The sequence below is a fragment of the Toxorhynchites rutilus genome, chromosome 2, assembly GCF_029784135.1.
Source record: "Toxorhynchites rutilus septentrionalis strain SRP chromosome 2, ASM2978413v1, whole genome shotgun sequence".
NCBI classification, from domain to species: Eukaryota; Metazoa; Arthropoda; class Insecta; order Diptera; family Culicidae; genus Toxorhynchites; species Toxorhynchites rutilus.
This window is the reverse complement of record NC_073745.1, coordinates 252,104,235-252,121,157: the sequence shown is the minus strand read 5'-3', so window position 1 is coordinate 252,121,157 and position 16,923 is coordinate 252,104,235. Positions and strand designations below refer to the sequence as shown.

The 16,923-nt window shown below is 39.1% G+C and overlaps 2 protein-coding genes, 1 long non-coding RNA gene and 1 pseudogene across 6 annotated transcripts; 3 read left to right on the top strand and 1 right to left on the bottom strand.

Moving 5' to 3' along the window:
• The first annotated feature begins 162 nt into the window (after positions 1-162).
• On the top strand, positions 163-2,289 carry LOC129767676 (nedd8-activating enzyme E1 catalytic subunit). 3 transcript variants are annotated; one of them, XM_055768803.1, is made up of 3 exons: positions 163-172; positions 741-910; positions 972-2,289. In XM_055768803.1, the coding sequence occupies exons 2-3, from the start codon at positions 754-756 to the stop codon at positions 2,162-2,164; spliced, it is 1,350 nt and encodes a 449-aa protein (XP_055624778.1). In that variant the 5' UTR covers positions 163-172; positions 741-753; the 3' UTR covers positions 2,165-2,289. The 3 variants fall into 3 exon arrangements, with proteins under 3 accessions (XP_055624778.1, XP_055624777.1, XP_055624776.1); XM_055768802.1 differs by lacking the exon at positions 163-172 and adding an exon at positions 354-563; XM_055768801.1 differs by lacking the exon at positions 163-172 and adding an exon at positions 354-563 and having other exon boundaries at positions 632-910.
• A 3,062-nt stretch (positions 2,290-5,351) lies between these two features.
• Positions 5,352-6,747, bottom strand: LOC129769638 (uncharacterized). Its single transcript, XR_008741928.1, has 3 exons — positions 6,230-6,747; positions 5,739-6,170; positions 5,352-5,682 (listed from the first exon to the last, which is right to left on the bottom strand). It is a non-coding gene; the product is annotated as an uncharacterized LOC129769638 (long non-coding RNA).
• Positions 6,748-6,871: 124 nt separating this feature from the next.
• Positions 6,872-14,291, top strand: LOC129766815 (replication factor C subunit 3-like; annotated as a pseudogene).
• A 144-nt stretch (positions 14,292-14,435) lies between these two features.
• Positions 14,436-16,923, top strand: LOC129769636 (vitellogenin-1-like). Of its 2 annotated transcripts, none has more exons than XM_055772026.1 (4): positions 14,436-14,566; positions 15,359-15,601; positions 15,659-16,292; positions 16,351-16,923. In XM_055772026.1, exons 2-4 carry the CDS (start codon positions 15,361-15,363, stop codon positions 16,604-16,606), a joined length of 1,131 nt encoding a protein of 376 aa, XP_055628001.1. In that variant the 5' UTR covers positions 14,436-14,566; positions 15,359-15,360; the 3' UTR covers positions 16,607-16,923. The 2 variants fall into 2 exon arrangements, with proteins under 2 accessions (XP_055628001.1, XP_055628000.1); XM_055772025.1 differs by lacking the exon at positions 14,436-14,566 and adding an exon at positions 15,057-15,289.

Below are 16,923 nucleotides of genomic sequence, written 5' to 3'. Positions count from 1 at the left end.
CGAACCGGTGAATCTACCAACTTATGTTGCACGCTTATTAAACTTGAGCATTATTGAAAGCATTAGCACATTGAGCGATCGATAAATATTTTTTGAACCTACAATTTATCGGTTTGAAGCTCTAACTTTGTGTACTAAAACTGTATGACAAACGGTATTCATCCAATCATACGTTTGTTTGCAGTATTTACATCTAGTGATCCCCGATTTTTGATATTAATCGTTCATCAGCTAATCGAATAGTTTTCGGCAGTTTGTTATTCGATACGATTAATCGCCCCAAATAATCGATTAATCGATAAATCGTCACACCGAAAGAAATAATTAGTTAGACTAATATTTCTCATTTGCTAGAAAGCCATATGGAATCAAAAAAGTGTTCATTTCGCCGAAATCAATTATTATCTTTTACGCTCCCCTTGTAAACAAAGCTTAATTCGCGTTGACGTCATTGAGCATCGTTTACGAACTTAGGGGAGCATCAAAGATAATGATTGATTTTCAGGATAAAACTGCAGCGGCCGTACGTTTTTTCTATTCTGGGTTTGGATCGATTAATCGACGTAAATTATTCGTTCGCTTCGATTATTGATCGTGCAGTATTCGTTCGATTAATAATCTATTTCTGTAGGAAGTATTCGATTAATCGATTAATCGAACGATTATCGGGGATCACTATTTACATCGATACTGTTTTACAGCCGGTAGTATTACGGAAGACTTGGTTTTTGATTTAGCAGGATATTCATCAACATGGAACCAGCCACCCTCAAAACTGAAGCCCAGAGTAAACGCTGGAGCCATTTGCGTAAAATTCTGGAACGATCCGGTCCGTTTAGTCCACCAAATTTTACTCCTTCCTCAGAAACCCTGGAGTTTTTGCTCGATACATGTAAAATTTTAGTTATTGGTAAGTGATGCCGTGTAAGTTATGTTTGAAAATATTCAACACTAAAAACATTATTTCATAGGTGCCGGTGGTCTTGGTTGTGAACTACTAAAGAATCTTGCATTGATGGGCTTCCGCGATATTCACGTAATCGATATGGATACGATAGAATTGTCGAATTTGAACAGACAATTTTTATTCCGCCGGGCGGATATCGGAAAATCAAAGGCTGAGTGCGCGGCTAGTTTCGTTAACGCCAGAATTCCAGGATGTTCGGTTAAGCCCCATTTTAGTAAAATACAAGATTTCGATTCGGGCTTCTATCGTCAGTTTCACATAATTGTTTGTGGGCTGGACTCGATTGTGGCCCGGCGTTGGATCAACGGGATGCTGATCTCAATGGTAGAATACCAAGAGGATGGTTCGGTTGATGAGACTACAATCATTCCTCTTGTGGATGGAGGGACCGAAGGTTTCAAGGGAAACGCCAGGGTTATCCTGCCTGGAATGACTGCATGCATCGATTGCACTCTTGATTTGTTTCCTCCCCAAATTAGCTACCCCTTATGCACAATTGCAAATACACCGCGTCTTCCGGAGCACTGCATTGAATATGTTAAAATTATTCAATGGTCTAAGGAAAATCCATTCGGGAGCGATGTCGTTTTGGATGGCGATGACCCACAGCATATAACGTGGGTCTATGAGAAAGCTCAGGAGCGAGCAAATACGTTTAACATTACGGGATTATCGTATCGTCTTGTGCAAGGTGTTCTCAAAAACATTATACCGGCAGTGGCAAGTACCAACGCTGTGATTGCAGCTGCATGTGCCACTGAGGTTTTTAAAATTGCATCAAGCTGTTGCGAGCCGCTAAACAATTATATGGTGTTTAATGATAGCGATGGAATCTACACTTACACCTACGAAGCAGAAAAGAAATCCGATTGTTTGGCTTGCAGCCAGGTTCCACGACTGGTTGATGTGGTTGATCCAAATACAATGACACTACAAGATTTGATCCAATACCTTTGCGATAGCAGCGAGTTTCAGATGAAAAGTCCAGGCCTGACGGCTAATGTCGAAGGAAAGAATAAAACACTATATATGTCAACCGTCAGAAGCATCGAAGAAGCGACCAAATCTAACCTGACACTATCCCTCGGAGAGTTAGGTTTGAGGGATGGCCAAGAAATAATGGTGGCCGATGTCACCAATCCAAACACGATACTGATCAAACTAAAGTTCCAAAGTAATGAAGTGGAAATGGCATAAAGTATTCTACGGAATGAAGTGTGATACTTCATGCGTTGGAAGGATGTCCTTTTGAAGGTTTAGAAAAACCCATATTAATCTCGATAGTTGTATAATAAAATTAATAAAAAATGAATCGCGTTCAATGTATTTTTTTTTCTTAATGATTAGCTTCAGCCATATCCGAATTCCTTTTGAGATAACCAAAACAGAATAAATCCATGATGTTTCTCTTTGTATTCATTCTATAATACACGTGCTATATGATCTGATGATATAACCTAAGAAATATAATGTAATGTCACGATATCTAATTGAATATGTCATAGTTTTGATTTTGATTTTTATTTATTTGATAGGCTTCCAGCCGTTGTTTGGTTCGTCTCTACTCGTTTAGGTTTTAGAAGCTCTTCCAAAAAATAATATATTTAAAAAATTGTAGAGCAGAGTTACTAACCAAATGATACAGCCAAACCTAACAAACATTGATTAGCTGTTAATAAACTAGTCAGCCGAATAATGGTCGCAATTGTATGCAATAGCATTGAGTACTTAATGAAACGATATGCTGAGCTATACGTTCTATAAAATATTATTCAGGCTAAATTGAAGTTTTTGTTCAACCATTGATATTTATCTGAGTAATATGCCAGGGAAACGTTTCGAAAACGTTTCTTCGACTGCAAAGCAGCTTTTGTACAACGCATGACGGACTAATGAAATTGTTGCATTTGTTGCAAGCATTTTTTAAATTCATGTTCGACTACTTGCTAAAGGGGGATCCCGGTCTGGCATTTAAAAAAAAACATTTTTATATTTATGCATTTTTGGGAAGCTTATGCCTTCCGAAATGTTGTTCCAAAAAGATTTTTCAATATTTGATTTCGTTGGAAAGTTACAGCCAAAAGTATGAGATACCCTCAAGGGATATTGTAATGATGTACGAAATTTTAAACGTGTTTTTCTCCAAAACATGTTTTTTCAGCTGGTGGTATCGATTTCTCAGGATCTACTCGAACGATTTGGCTGAATTTTTTTATCAGCTTATAAAAATGAACTATCTAAAGCGTTACATAGCCGTTTTTATGACGGGTTTACACTAGAGAGATCTATAGCTATAGATGGATTTATTCACCTGAAAATAGGTGTAAACGGGTGAGAATAAATATGATACACATATTCGAGGTATATATAACTTGAATAAATTCAGCATATGTAAACGCTTGTGAATTTCTCACCGGTGAGAAATCACTAAAGTTGGATGCAGTTCTACTTCAGGTGAATAAATTCACCGAAAATATGAATATATTCATTATAGAAGTTCACGCTAGTGTAAACGATTGATGCGATTTCTATAAATCTCATCATATTTCTTCACATGAATATATCCCTAGTCTAAACCCACCCTTAGATATCTAATTTTTTCGATTTTCTATGAGCTTCTAAACAGTGGTTTTGCATGAAAAATAACTCATTTTTGACAAAAATGACCACCATTTTGGCAATTTTTAGAATTTTCAAAACCCCGTATGTATTGTCCTGAAGCTTCCAAATTCTCATTGGAATTCGTTCTTCGACACCCCGTTTCTTCAGAACCGATACCACCAGCAAGGTAACGATTTTCAGACAGCATCTACGCATCCAGCTGTCAACAGCGTGAAAATCATTATTCGTGCACTTAGTAAATGGAAAATACATCTTCAAATATTAGAGATGAACCAGCCTTTGGCTGAAAATCTCTTTAATAAAGAAAGAAAAAAAAATCTTCAAATATACCTTAAACAACAACCAAAATACCCGAACACCTCACTTTTTTCTTAACATCCGAGAAAAATTCACGAAAATTCATAATTTTTCAACCTTCCAGACAGGGGTCCCCCCTTGAACTAACTGAAATAAAATCGAACAAATGTTACGTTTAACAAGTTTTTCAGACAGCTGCATTTGTCAATGATTTCTCTCAGAATATCCTGCTGTAGTAAAAACATAGGTAATGCAAGATTACGCATTGCCTTTACGAGCGGTCTAGTGGAGCAAATGATTCGATGGAGGATCATCGATACAAAGGTTGAGCTTGAGCATGAGCTTGAATGAGCTTGAATCTCGGCTATTTTATAGATTTTTTTTCTAAACCCCATTCAAAGTTGAACATGTTTTATTTAGTAGCTGAAAAAGACTCTACCAAGCGTCTGTCGAGGTGCTAAAATGCGAATTCGATTATTAGAAATTTGGTAAAAGAATATGATACAGTCAGATAAATATCATCTTTGATAGCGCAGTCTAAGTACAGCTAAACAAATAAAAAATAACGTCGAATGAGCATTTCCATCACGCCTTGGAGTTAGGCAAACGAACAATGTTGTTTATAGCTTGAAAAATTGTCCCAATTTGCGTGAACAAGGGTTGAGATTTCGATAACAAATGGTTGGTGTGGGGGAGTTGTGGGTCCTTCCATCGATATTCCGGTGGCTTCTCCCTCACATAGATCGTTTTACAGATTCACAAACTTTTTATTACATTCACAATATTACGTATAATTCACAAACTATTTATTTTTACAATTAACTTTCAATTTTACATTTAACATTAAGCACAAATTTACAACAAAGAATATTTAACAAAGTCTTTAAAATGTTCGGTGAGCCTGGGTCCTGGGTTCCGTGTGGTTGGTTTGGCGGTGCTAAGTCAACTCAACTCTATCGTTCGATACGAGTTCTCCAGGACCAATTGATTGGGATTTTGCGATATTTTCTCGTTGAGATAAGCCGACGATTTTTATCTCTCTCCGATATTGGAGGCGAATGAACTGCAAAGTTTAAAGCCTCTTAAAAACAAAGAAACATCTCTCTCCGATCGATCTCACTGCTGCTAATGCGAATTAGCGGCAGTTGATGATTGTGCGATGATTGTGCCCACAATCCGTTTTGCCTGCCAAGATCGGGTCGATGAAATGTCAACAATCGACCTCAAATGCTGCCACCTTGCAATCGATTTATCGACCTTTCATATGCATTCATCGAACAACTTGACGCCACTTTTTTGCCAACATATGCAAGGCGTCGACCTGCATGTAACGCTGCTTCCAACACTGATCGTCTCTTGTTTGTATTGGTTTGTTATGAAACATGAAAAGGAAAAACATTGATCGATTTTAATCATTTTATTCAAAAAAAACACAAAATGCATATAAAATATAAAAGATATATAATGCAATCGGTGCATTCGGGTTGTCTGGATTGACGATTCGAATCCAGCTCCTTTTTCTCCTTGACACACATATGTGGCTGAGGAGGTTTCTTCAATGTGCGTGAAGCACGGGATCTCCGATGGGGAAAATTGCTCGAAATACTATCGATGGCCAGGTCCTGCTGCTGTTACTGATGATGCTGTTCCCCGGAATAGCACCCTGGACTTAAAGGATACTGCTGCGGGAAAGCTGATGCTGTTGGCTGGCGTGACAGAAGTGGAAATAAGCAATGTGGTGATGAGGGAAATCATCTTTCTCACTCGCCGATTGATTGAGTCGGATGTATTCATAGCTGAAACAAAATAAAATGATTAGTAAGTGAAAAGCAGAAATGAATTCCCTACTCACCAGTTGTATGTTCCGGATAAAAATGCGAACTATTAAAATATCATGCGATTACGTTCGCTTACCTCGCATATTTTCATTCTACTATACAACGGAATCAGTGCATTCGGGTTCCTCCGGGTGGTAATTCAGCTGAGCAAGTTGATAAATACCTCCTTGTCGTTGAGTTTTCGTGTCTGAAGAGGATTTTGAATGTGCGCGAAGCACGGAACCTCTAATGGGGAAAGTTCTTCGCAATACCATACCATGGTCAAATTCTGCTGCTGCTGCTGTTGATGCTGTCCCCCGGCATTGCCAACAGGGGTTGAAGGTTACTGCTGCAGGAAAACGGATGTTGTTGGCTGCTGTGATAGAAGTGGAAATCCGCACTGATGGGAGAAATCATCTTTCTCACTTACCGATTGATGGAAGCAAACGAGTCGAATGTATTCATAGCTGATAAGACAAGATAAAATAATTAATAATTAAAAAGCCGAAATATATTTCATACTCACCAGTTGTATGATCCATTTGTTTTTGTTTGAGATGACAGTTTAGCGGAGTGGAAAAAAGAACCACCAGTGATGCCATTTGGTTTGTTTAATTATTCAGTATTTTCGACTAACGAACTATCCGCGTTGACGATATTGGGTAATAGGCATGACAGTATGGATTTGCAGAAGGAATCAATACACTTTTAAAATGAAAATTATGAATGAACATGATTTTTCCTTAATCAAATTAGTACTCTATGTAAGTGAAAATCACCATTGCCTGCAAGTGGTGAAAAAACGTCATAAAAAATATGTTTTGAGATAATTTTATATTATAATGACAAGTTTTTTTGAGAATATCTGAACGTCTATAGAAAATAATTCAAATTAGGGTCATGACAACGTACTTTAAGTAGAAAAAATTATGCCAAGAAAAAAATTTCATACAAATTTTAGCAAATATAAACTGATTCGGGCCGACTAATATGATAGAGAATAGTTTGCCTCATACAAACTAATGCCGTATCCAGATGTCGATACCTAATTGTCGTCATCGTGAATAGGTAACAGCGTTACGGTCGTTGTTAGGTCGATGTTTTTTTCGTCGATTTGATTGTGGGTGGTTATCGCTCTCCTATTGCGTTACGTAATTTGGATGATGAGATGTATCTACTCGTTCTGGGCCGGACTCTTCGCCAAGCTGGGTATATGTACTTGCAGACAGTTGGTGTTCGGTCAGATCGGATTAACACGTTGAGCCCAGCGTCGGTCCCTAGGGGCCGTCGTTGAGCTTTTTTATAGGACTGATTGGGACTGACAGTTACAAAATAATAAAATAAAAATATATATGGTTTGTTTTTGGATGTTTTACAAAATCTGACTACTTTCTAGTCGAATTGATAACTGTTTTCAATTTCAACATCAAGTAGCTACTCTCCCGGCAGCTGGTTTTAGTGATCAGTATCTCGCGTAATATTGTGAGAGAGCAATGAACAGTCATCGGGTGCGGATGTGTTTTTTTTTGCTCCGCATTTGCTTTTCATCGTTTAGCGTATTTAAGCGCCTTTCGGCTCAATTCGCTACTTGGATTATTCTGTTGGTGAATGTTATCGGTTGGCATGAGTGAAGTTCGGAAAATGTGAAATTGTGTTTTTAGTTCTATTGCCAAGAGAAAAAGTTTTCGGGTTTATGCAATCAAATCTATTCGTGAAAATTTTCGGTTTGCATGTTTTGCTCGTCTCTAGTATAATGTGTTTATGTGCGTGTGTGATAGCCAGAATCTCAGCTCAAATTTTTTTACCAGATGCGATCAAGGCAGGAATTGCATTAGTTCTACTAGCAGGATGATGACCCAACCATATCGTGGAATTTCAATACCGCAGCTAAGTTCTTTTTGAGTGTAGTTGGCTTTCTTTAATTGTATTCATGATTCGCAATTCGTAATTTCAAATACCGATCCGAAAGCCCTCCGAAATCCACTTCACATAAAGGCTCTCTCAGTGTTGTGAAAGGGAGAAGTGTGGGGTCCAGAGCTGCGATTTGTCGTGAGAATCAAGTGATGGTACTCACACAAAGATAATTAACAAATTTTGTGCTACGATTATCTTTGGTGACCATCCCAAAGCCAGCCCAATAGTGTGAGAAGAGTATTATCACAACACTAACACATGGTGAGCTTCTACTTGACAGTAGAAATCCGAGCTCCTTGGTGAGTGTCCTGTCGCTGAAATGTCAGAATAGTGCGACACTCAAAAGTCTAGCTGATGGTTTGGTGTTTGGCGATATTCACAACATTCGCCTCTTTGTGTTCGTTCTTCGTGACTAGGGATGCCAGATGTGAATATACAGTTTCATTTTAAATACAATTTGAAGAATATTGTGTTTTCAGGCATGTATTTTCTTTTCAACTTTTCAGACGGCCTTAACGTTTTTAGCGGCACTTCGCCGACTCTACGTAGTAATAAACGAGTCATTTGTATTAGTACTTAGTTTGTGGAATAACACGCCTTGCGTATCCTCTCTATTCCGGCTCCCGATTGGGTTTGAAATTAGCAAAATTATGCATTTTGTAACCCGTTCGACTTCGATTTTTTTACCAAATTTGTTTCTCCTCATTGCAAGGATACTAAATCTGCAGACATGTTCGCAATTTTACTGATATTTAGTGTCCTGTCTATTCTGTTGAGGACTTATATTTTCTGTTGCAGACTGCAGGGATATGGTATTTCTACTCTTTATGACTTGATTCCCTGCGCTAACAATCCTTTTTTTCATACATTACTTTGCTATTCTTGCGGTTACAAAAATATCTGCCATTTATACACATCAACACTTCAGTTTTTTGTCGAAGGCTATCACAAAAAATCATCTGGCATCTCTGGAGATGATGACATTTACTCTGACAAAGGGCAACACGAAAATGACAAGCCACCAAGTATTTTTGTATACATTATACATCAAATAGTTTTGTGTACTGTCTCTCTGGGTTGACCACTACCGACCGCGCCAGCTGTCCAAACTGGACTGCCACAAAACGCAAGTTACGCATCTGATTAATCTTTGCTCCCAGGGAGACTTCCCACATGTTCTACGGCCCTTCCAGGCCAGTAAGAAAACTCGCATCATGTGTCTGCTGCGGAAACTACCAATCGGGCGCGGAACGGCTACGCAATGATATAATGAACTTCACAACGCCCGCGAACCGGAAGGTGGAAATCAGGACCATCAGCAGTAATTACCACATCGAGTTGAATTCATCGGTTGCCGTGATATATAACATGGTGGTCGTGTCGGATTTGATCAAGCAAATTGATCCCAGCGGGTAGAGTGAATATGAGACTCGTCTTGTCCGAGGTGGATTAGCTGACCAAAGATACCCAGGATGCGCTGAGAAGAGCCAATGAAAAGTATTTTTCTACATGCAGATTGATTTTGTGCGCCAATTCTACTTCGCGGGTTATTCCCGCGGTTAGGAGTCGTTGCTTGGGAATAAGAGTGCCGGTCTATTTTAGGAGGATATTCTTAAAATTTTGAATGTAAGATTGTCATTTGTTTGTTTCTTGAATGTAACAACACTATTTGCATTTCAGCACTTTCCTTCGGAGCTAGCGAAAAGAATTACGCTATCCTCATGCTAGAAGCTTGCAAGATACAACAGTAACCGTTTACGGTCAACTAAGAGGTGCCGGAAATCGACTGGCAAATATTCCTTCGAGAAACCGCTAATCAGATTGTCCTCGAACAAAGTCCACAGAAGCTGGAGGTGGTAAGGAAACAGCTATACGAGCTGCTATCCCAAGGCGTTCTATCGAATGTTATAATCTGTGGATTGGTATCGAATCTGGTTCAAAACTGCGATATGAGTCTGAAGACGCAAACGTTGAATTTTGCCGGGTATTATTAACACCGGATGCAGCAAGGAAGCAAACATATATTCCATCTGGAAGTGTTCGTGGCGCAGTTTGTGGCACTATATAAGAAGTTTCTCAATAAAGTCTCAATGTAAGTGGATGATTTTTGAGCGACTCTTTTAGATCGCAATTTTTTTTCGTTTTATGAAAAAAGAACATTTGTGTGTTCATCTCACGTTTATTAACTAAACTTCAATAGTTCTGGTAATGATTAATTCTAAATAAAAAGAACACGCCTTGTCAGTTTTCAACCGGATAGTTTTCATGATCCGCATATAATTATGAAATGGTAATTTTATCAATATACTTAAATACCATTTCATTCAAAAACCATTATGCTGCACCGTGTTTATTTTAAAATTATATTTAATGTGATTTTTGAAATTATGACACCATAATATTTTTAATTATAAATGTCTGTTCATTCTAACTACAAGAAATAAATATTCGTTCGATTAATCGAATACTGTTCGAATGAATCGAATATTGGCCCCACGATTAATCGATTTTCAAATAAACGAAAAATTGAGACATCTCTAACAACAACAACAACTTCTACTTCAACAAACAAATTTAAACAACCGTCGCGATTGTCAAAAATGATTGGAAATGTCTGATCACTCACATTTCTACTACCATCATATGCCACAACCACCGCTCTCGTAACGTAAAGTTGTAAACAGAGCGATCGGCAGTGAGAGGCATTGGAACAAACCGTCATTTGGTTAGGTATCAGAAACAAAAGAGTGAGTATCACTACTGAATATTTGGATCTCACGTGCCGTGAGAGGAATTGAGTGACTATGGTCAGCTTTTTTGTGACATTGACGGTGATGGATTGCAGCTCTGGTGGGGTCGTGGGATTGCAGCCGTATGGAATTGTAGTGGTGTGGGTGCCTTGCTTCCCTCACTTACATACATAGAGACAAACTCTAACGTGTGTGACATATGGAATTTTCGAAAGTTTGTTTCGACGAGTGATCGATAGTTCACGTTAAAAGAATCACATCACTTACCGCAGTGAATCCTGATTTTTCATAACCATTCCCAGTAACAACTATCCCTTCCATGATAAACGCTAGGGAACCACGCTATAGAGGCGACCCTTCTGGCCTTCGGGCGGCGAATATCATACTAACATTCCTTCCCTTCCCCAGGTGACTGTAAGGACTTGGCCGGCGTCGTTATTGCCTATTTAAAGCTCGGATAAACCGTCGTTGCACGTTTTCAATGCGGTACACACTGTTCTGGTAGTACGGGTTCTAGACGGCAGGTCAATACTCCAGTATGGAGCGAACGAGGCCACAGTAAACAGCCTTCAGACAGTAAATGTCTGTAAATTATTTCGTCGTTCGAAAGATAAAACCAAGTTGTATCGACGCCTTGTTGACAATATATGCGATGTGATCCTTGTATGTAAGTTTTGCATCCAGGAGCACACCAAGGTCGTTAACGCACTTCATGCGAGGTAGAACAATGTTTGAAAGCCGGTAATCGAAGGAGATAGGATTCCGTTTTCTTGCAAACGACACGACTGAGCATTTATTGGGATTCAGTACCATCCTATTCGTTTCACACCAAGCTGCAAGTGAGTCCAGTTGCCTTTGGAGGAACATGGTGTCGTCAATCGATCTGATGTGGCAGAAGATTTTCATGTCACCAGCGTAAAGTAATCGGGGACTCTCTAGTAGATTATTGAAATCGTTGAAGTGACAAAAAACAAGTGGACCGAGATGGCTGCCCTGTGGTATTCCGGAAAACGATGCAAAACATGAGGATAGACGATCACCAATCTTCACGCAGTTTGTTCTGCCAGTCAGGTAAGATTGGAACCATTGCAGCAGATTACCGCAGACTCCCATGCGTTCCAACTTGGTCATGGCGATTGCGTGGTTCAGCTTGTCGAAGGCAGCTGACAAGTCGGTATAGATGGCGTCAGTCTGACATCCCTCCGAGAAGCCGTCGACGACATGCGATGTGAAGACAAGCAGGTTCGTTATTGTGGAGCGTGCGGGCATGAATCCATGCTGATCGTTACTGATTAATTCATTAAAATGGAACAACATAGGCGGCAGAACTACGAGTTCAAACATTTTTGACGTGGCGCATAGGCTGGAAATTCCCCTGTAGTTGTCAATATTCGATTTGTCTCCTTTCTTGTGTACCGGGAACATATACGCAGTTTTCCAAAGGAAAGTTCACACTAAAAAAATTCTTTTGTGGTTTTTTGTTTGTTCTATTCAGTTATGAGATACAAGGTGTTAACAATGGAGGTCAACATAGAGAAAATTCGGTACATTTTACACTTTTTATTTTATAATTGCGAAAATGCAACCCAGGCCGCTGAAATTGTGATTGATGTTTATGTTGCCGATACTGCAACAGTAAAAACGTGCAATTTAATTTATTTTCATTTTATTTTAATTTCTTTTTAATCTTTTTTTAAACTATTTTTTTCAGTGCAGTACACTAAATAATGATCTCTACCGTCAACAAATGGACTGTTTGAAACTAACGATTGACCAGAAACGTTCAGAATCGGCCAACGAAAGATGTGTTGGATACAGCCTCCGGGGGGTCGACACAGAGGATGGGGATTTTGACGCTATCCAAATTACAGGTAATCGGAAGTCCGTTCAGCGAATATCGGGATGACGTGGGAGAGTGGGAACGACAAGTATCCAATGATGATAGTTGCTACTCATCCACTTAAACTGCGGTATAGGACCCGAATACGTTGTGTTGAACGAATTGACGGGATAAAATGGGGATTTACTCTGAATAATACACCAAACTCGCGAATTGAGAGGAACGTGATCAAATTTCTGTGTTTTATTCAGTACCGGAAACTACAATACTGCGGCGGAAATTCAATACAATGGAATAAGAGCCTAACGCCTAAAGCCTAACGAAAAAAGCGCAAGCGATAAACATGAGTATAGCCTTAACGGTTGCCGTTTTATACTCGTATGATACTATTGAGTGGTTTGAAATATTTCACGGATGGAATCTGGTACAGGGATAATCCGATTCTTCGAGACCTAACAGTGTCCCATCAGGACGCAAGGCCACAAAATTCCATGAGCTTGATTGGAATGTTTCAATGCATCCGCCATATAGTCCGGACCTGGAACCAAGCGATTACCACCTTTTTCTCACATTGCAAAACTTCCTGAGTTATAAGAAATTGGGATCAAGAGAAGATTGTAAAGATCTATTGCTAGAGTTTTTTTTGTCAGGACCAAGACTTCTATAATAGAGACATTATGAAGCTGTCATTAGAATGGTAATTAATTTTCCAACAAAACGGTGCATATTTGACCCAGATCAGACAATCCGAAGCATATTAAAAATAGTTTTGAATTTCACTCAAAAATGATGGATTACTTTTATACGATATTTATACGATTACTGAAATCATCTTAAAACTTTAAAATTTAAAACCTCCGTGTTTACTTTGTTGCTATATGGACACCGGGTTCACTTTTTTTGCCATCGGAAGCCATCATAACGCTAGAAGGACGTCTTTTACCGGGAGAAAACTAATACAGGCAAACCTTTTTTTGTGCGGGGGACAGGGACCGCATAAAAAAAAAGCACAAAAAAAAATCGTGCAAAGCTTCACCAGTAGCTTTAAAAAATCGTGTTCGGTACACATTTTGAGAAAAACTTTTTTCTGCGGTAGATAGGGACCGCATAAAAAAAGTTTCCCCCAAGAAAATAACTCAGAACCACGCCGTTCACTGTTCAATTTCCTTTTGTTTCCCTGCTTTGCGATGGTACAGTTTGCCTTTTCGGTTGCGCGTGGCTGTTTTGTGCTTTTAGTTGCATGTCGAAACGTGTTGCTGTTAGAAATCATGTCATGCAAAAACTTAGAGCATTTGATCGGAGGAGGGGAATGATTTCAGAAGTGGTTAATTTAGACGCAAATATGCTTTTTTCGCACTGAAATGCATATAAACCATCGAAAAAAACTAAGTGGACGATAACTTCGTCAAATAATTTTTTTTTCATATACCGCACAAAAAAAAATCGCAAACACAAATCGCACAAAAACAGGTTTTCCTGTATAGTGATCGGTTCTGAAATTTGATACGGGATCGACGGTAAACATGCTCTCATCTGTGAACAGGATTTCATCGTTTTTTTTCAAGATTTTCTCACATCTCTCGACTCGTAGAACTCGTGCTCCATGCTCTCGATTTCGCCCGAATTTTCCTTGTAACCCTCGGAATCCAAGCTGACCTCGGACGACCTGTGGCCTCCTTCACGGATAGTTTTCCTTTCTATGCTCGGTAAGACCCTTTTCACGGTCCACCGGGACACATTCCCACGGCGATTGAAATGTCTTTTTGCATTATGCCAACAGTACAGTTAGGCTTAGTAAAGAATAAATAAGTGCCTTCTTGGCCAAATCTAGAGGATGAATTCAGTCATACAACACTCTGGATGGCACTTTTTTAAGGATATAGAGATGAATGTCATTGCAATTTCAAACCTCTATAATAATAAAAACTCAATCAATCTCATAGGTCATGATGATTGGTGATTTGATGAGGTTCAATCGAGGCTGTATTAGTAGAGAAAGTTCCAAGATTCGCTAAACTGGAAAAAAATTCTGGAAAACATGCTGCTTGTGTTGAGATAAAATCACCCCCCAGATTATCGCAAGTATACATAAAAATAAGAACATCCCTGCTGCCGAGCAATCCAAAAGAGGGTTGAGCGCCAACAGCCGCTTATCATTCAAGTACTTATTCAGGAAAGTGTACAGCATCAGTAACAAAACCAGTTGCGCGACAATGATGGAGCCAATGACGTCAGTTTCAGGCCGGATTATCTGGATGTATTAAGCCTATATTTTCCCAGGCATTAGATCAGTTTGATCCAGCGATTGAAACAGTCAACAATTGAACCTGTGCATCCAATCGGCGAGTCACGTATAACGGTCAGTTTTAGTTCTAGAAAGGGTTGGTGTTTAATTACATAGAAAGTTCTAGTTTATTACGTTGGATCTGGTTGGTTTAAACGTTTGATCCGGTTGGTTCACAGAAATCCAATGGATTTTGGAACATGTGTTTGATGGAAGTATGAAATGTGTTGGATTCATTGAAGGCTACTTTCAACCATAAACTATAACTTTTCCATGAATGTTTTACGCATTTGAATACAATGATTGACCGGACGTTTTTCTGAAAGATGTAATTTATGTTTGAAATCATTCCATGATAACGCTATTAAATGAATTCAAACATAGATTCTCAAGCGTTGTCATCTCAAGATTAAATCGGTTATATGTCTCCAATAGTTTAGCGCGCAAAAGCAGTCTAAAAAGTGTGTAAAAGTGTGCATTCTAAACGTGCATGTGCATTGCATTATAAACATTAAACGCTACTTCCTATTCTATGCATTGTCTCACGAATCAGAGATCGACAGTCGGTTAAGTATCCAATGAGTCACATTCACTTTCCGTTCGCACTGTTAAACTCGATGTGAGTGAGACTCATGATGTTCATTATTTATTATGCGAGTAAGTGTCTAAGTTTTATGGGAATGTTTTAATTCGTCACATGAGTCTCTTGCTCGGACAAGATCAACGTCGGTAGCATCGTTGATAATGAATTAATGAGATAAACACCATGAGCTATGTAAATGAGGCTGGGAATGATCGGTAATCTTTGTAAACGTCTTTCCTCATGGTTTTTTTTATCAATCTTTTTCCGCATTCACTTTTCAATAGTAATGGCAAAAATAGTGCTAACGCTTGCATTAGTTCTATCAGTTCTATGCAGTCTCCATGCAATCGACTTTGGCGATTTAGCTAAGAAAACTAGCGATATTGCAAAGGTAGCAACGAAAACCACTAAAAGTGTTGTGGAGAAAGCGCCAGAAATATTCTCACCAGAGCAATTGCTTGATTTTGGCAAACAATCAATCGCTGGGGTTCCACTGGAAGCATTGGCTGCCACCATTAATAAAATATGTGAGTTTCAGTTACGTATGAACATTTGATACCAAAATAAAACCGTTGTACTAACAGGTTCCATAGCAGTATCATCTAATGCAACCCAATCGGAGGACTCTGTCAATATCACGGAAATAAACTATGTACTTATGACTGATGACGACAACGTGACTATTCCTTTGCTTGAATCCGACTTTCTTTGGAGCAATCCGTTGTTCAAAGAACATCTAAACACGACCATACTGGTAACCGGATGGACTTCCAATATCAACGGCTCGAACCGGGCAATCGACACACTCTTCAACGCTTACAAAGCCAGAGGGGGCTATAATTTTGTCGTCATTGACACCTCCGATTACGTTGATACTTTGTACAGTTGGTCAGCCTTCAATACGAACGATCTTGGTAAGGCTCTGGCAGAGGGATTGAAAGAGCTTATTGAGTATGTACCACTGGAGAATATACATCTGATTGGTCACAGCCTCGGGGCACACATTGTTGGTACCGCGGGAAGACATTTCCAATATCTGACAAATCTTTCACTACCGAGGATCACCGGTTTGGATCCGGCGAATCCCTGTTTCAACGAAGGTGAAGCTCTCGGTGGCATTTATCGTGGCGATGCGGACTTCGTTGATATCATTCACAGCAATGCGAAGGTTCTCGGTAAGCGCGATCCAATTGGCGATGTGGATTTCTATCCTAATGGGTAAGTATTGCGTTGGAATTGTTTCTGAATGAGTGCGTGTTTGTTGATTCAATTTCAGGGTAGTCTCGGTTCAACCGGGTTGTTTGAATCCATCGTGTTCGCATGCTCGCGCATGGGAGTTGTATGCTGAAACGGTTTACCCAGGGAATGAGAACCATATGCTAGCGATCAAATGTAACTCTGTCTTATCACTGGATACTGGGGCTTGTCCGGGAAAAGCCATACCAATGGGGTTCGCTTGCCCTAGGACCGCTAAGGGGAATTATTTTTTGAAGACGAATGATAAGTTTCCATTCGGGAAGAATTTATCTTAAAATTTACATAGTGAATGTAGAGGTACATTCGGAATAATATAATATTAACATCCACCAATTATCGTTAATTGAAGGTAGCGTGCCGATTGAATAAGTGAATGTGATAAAATTTTGTCGAAAATAGAAACATAACATAATAACATATAGTCTTCGATTAAACTTGAAAATGAATGAGAGAAAGGTTTGAAATTTACTTATATGATTCACAGGTGAAAGAGAATAACCAAGCGTTACATGAACTTACATCATAATAGTTTAAAGTATTGATTTTTGCATTTTTGTGCGTAATAAATTGTTTTGTTATTATATTATTGATA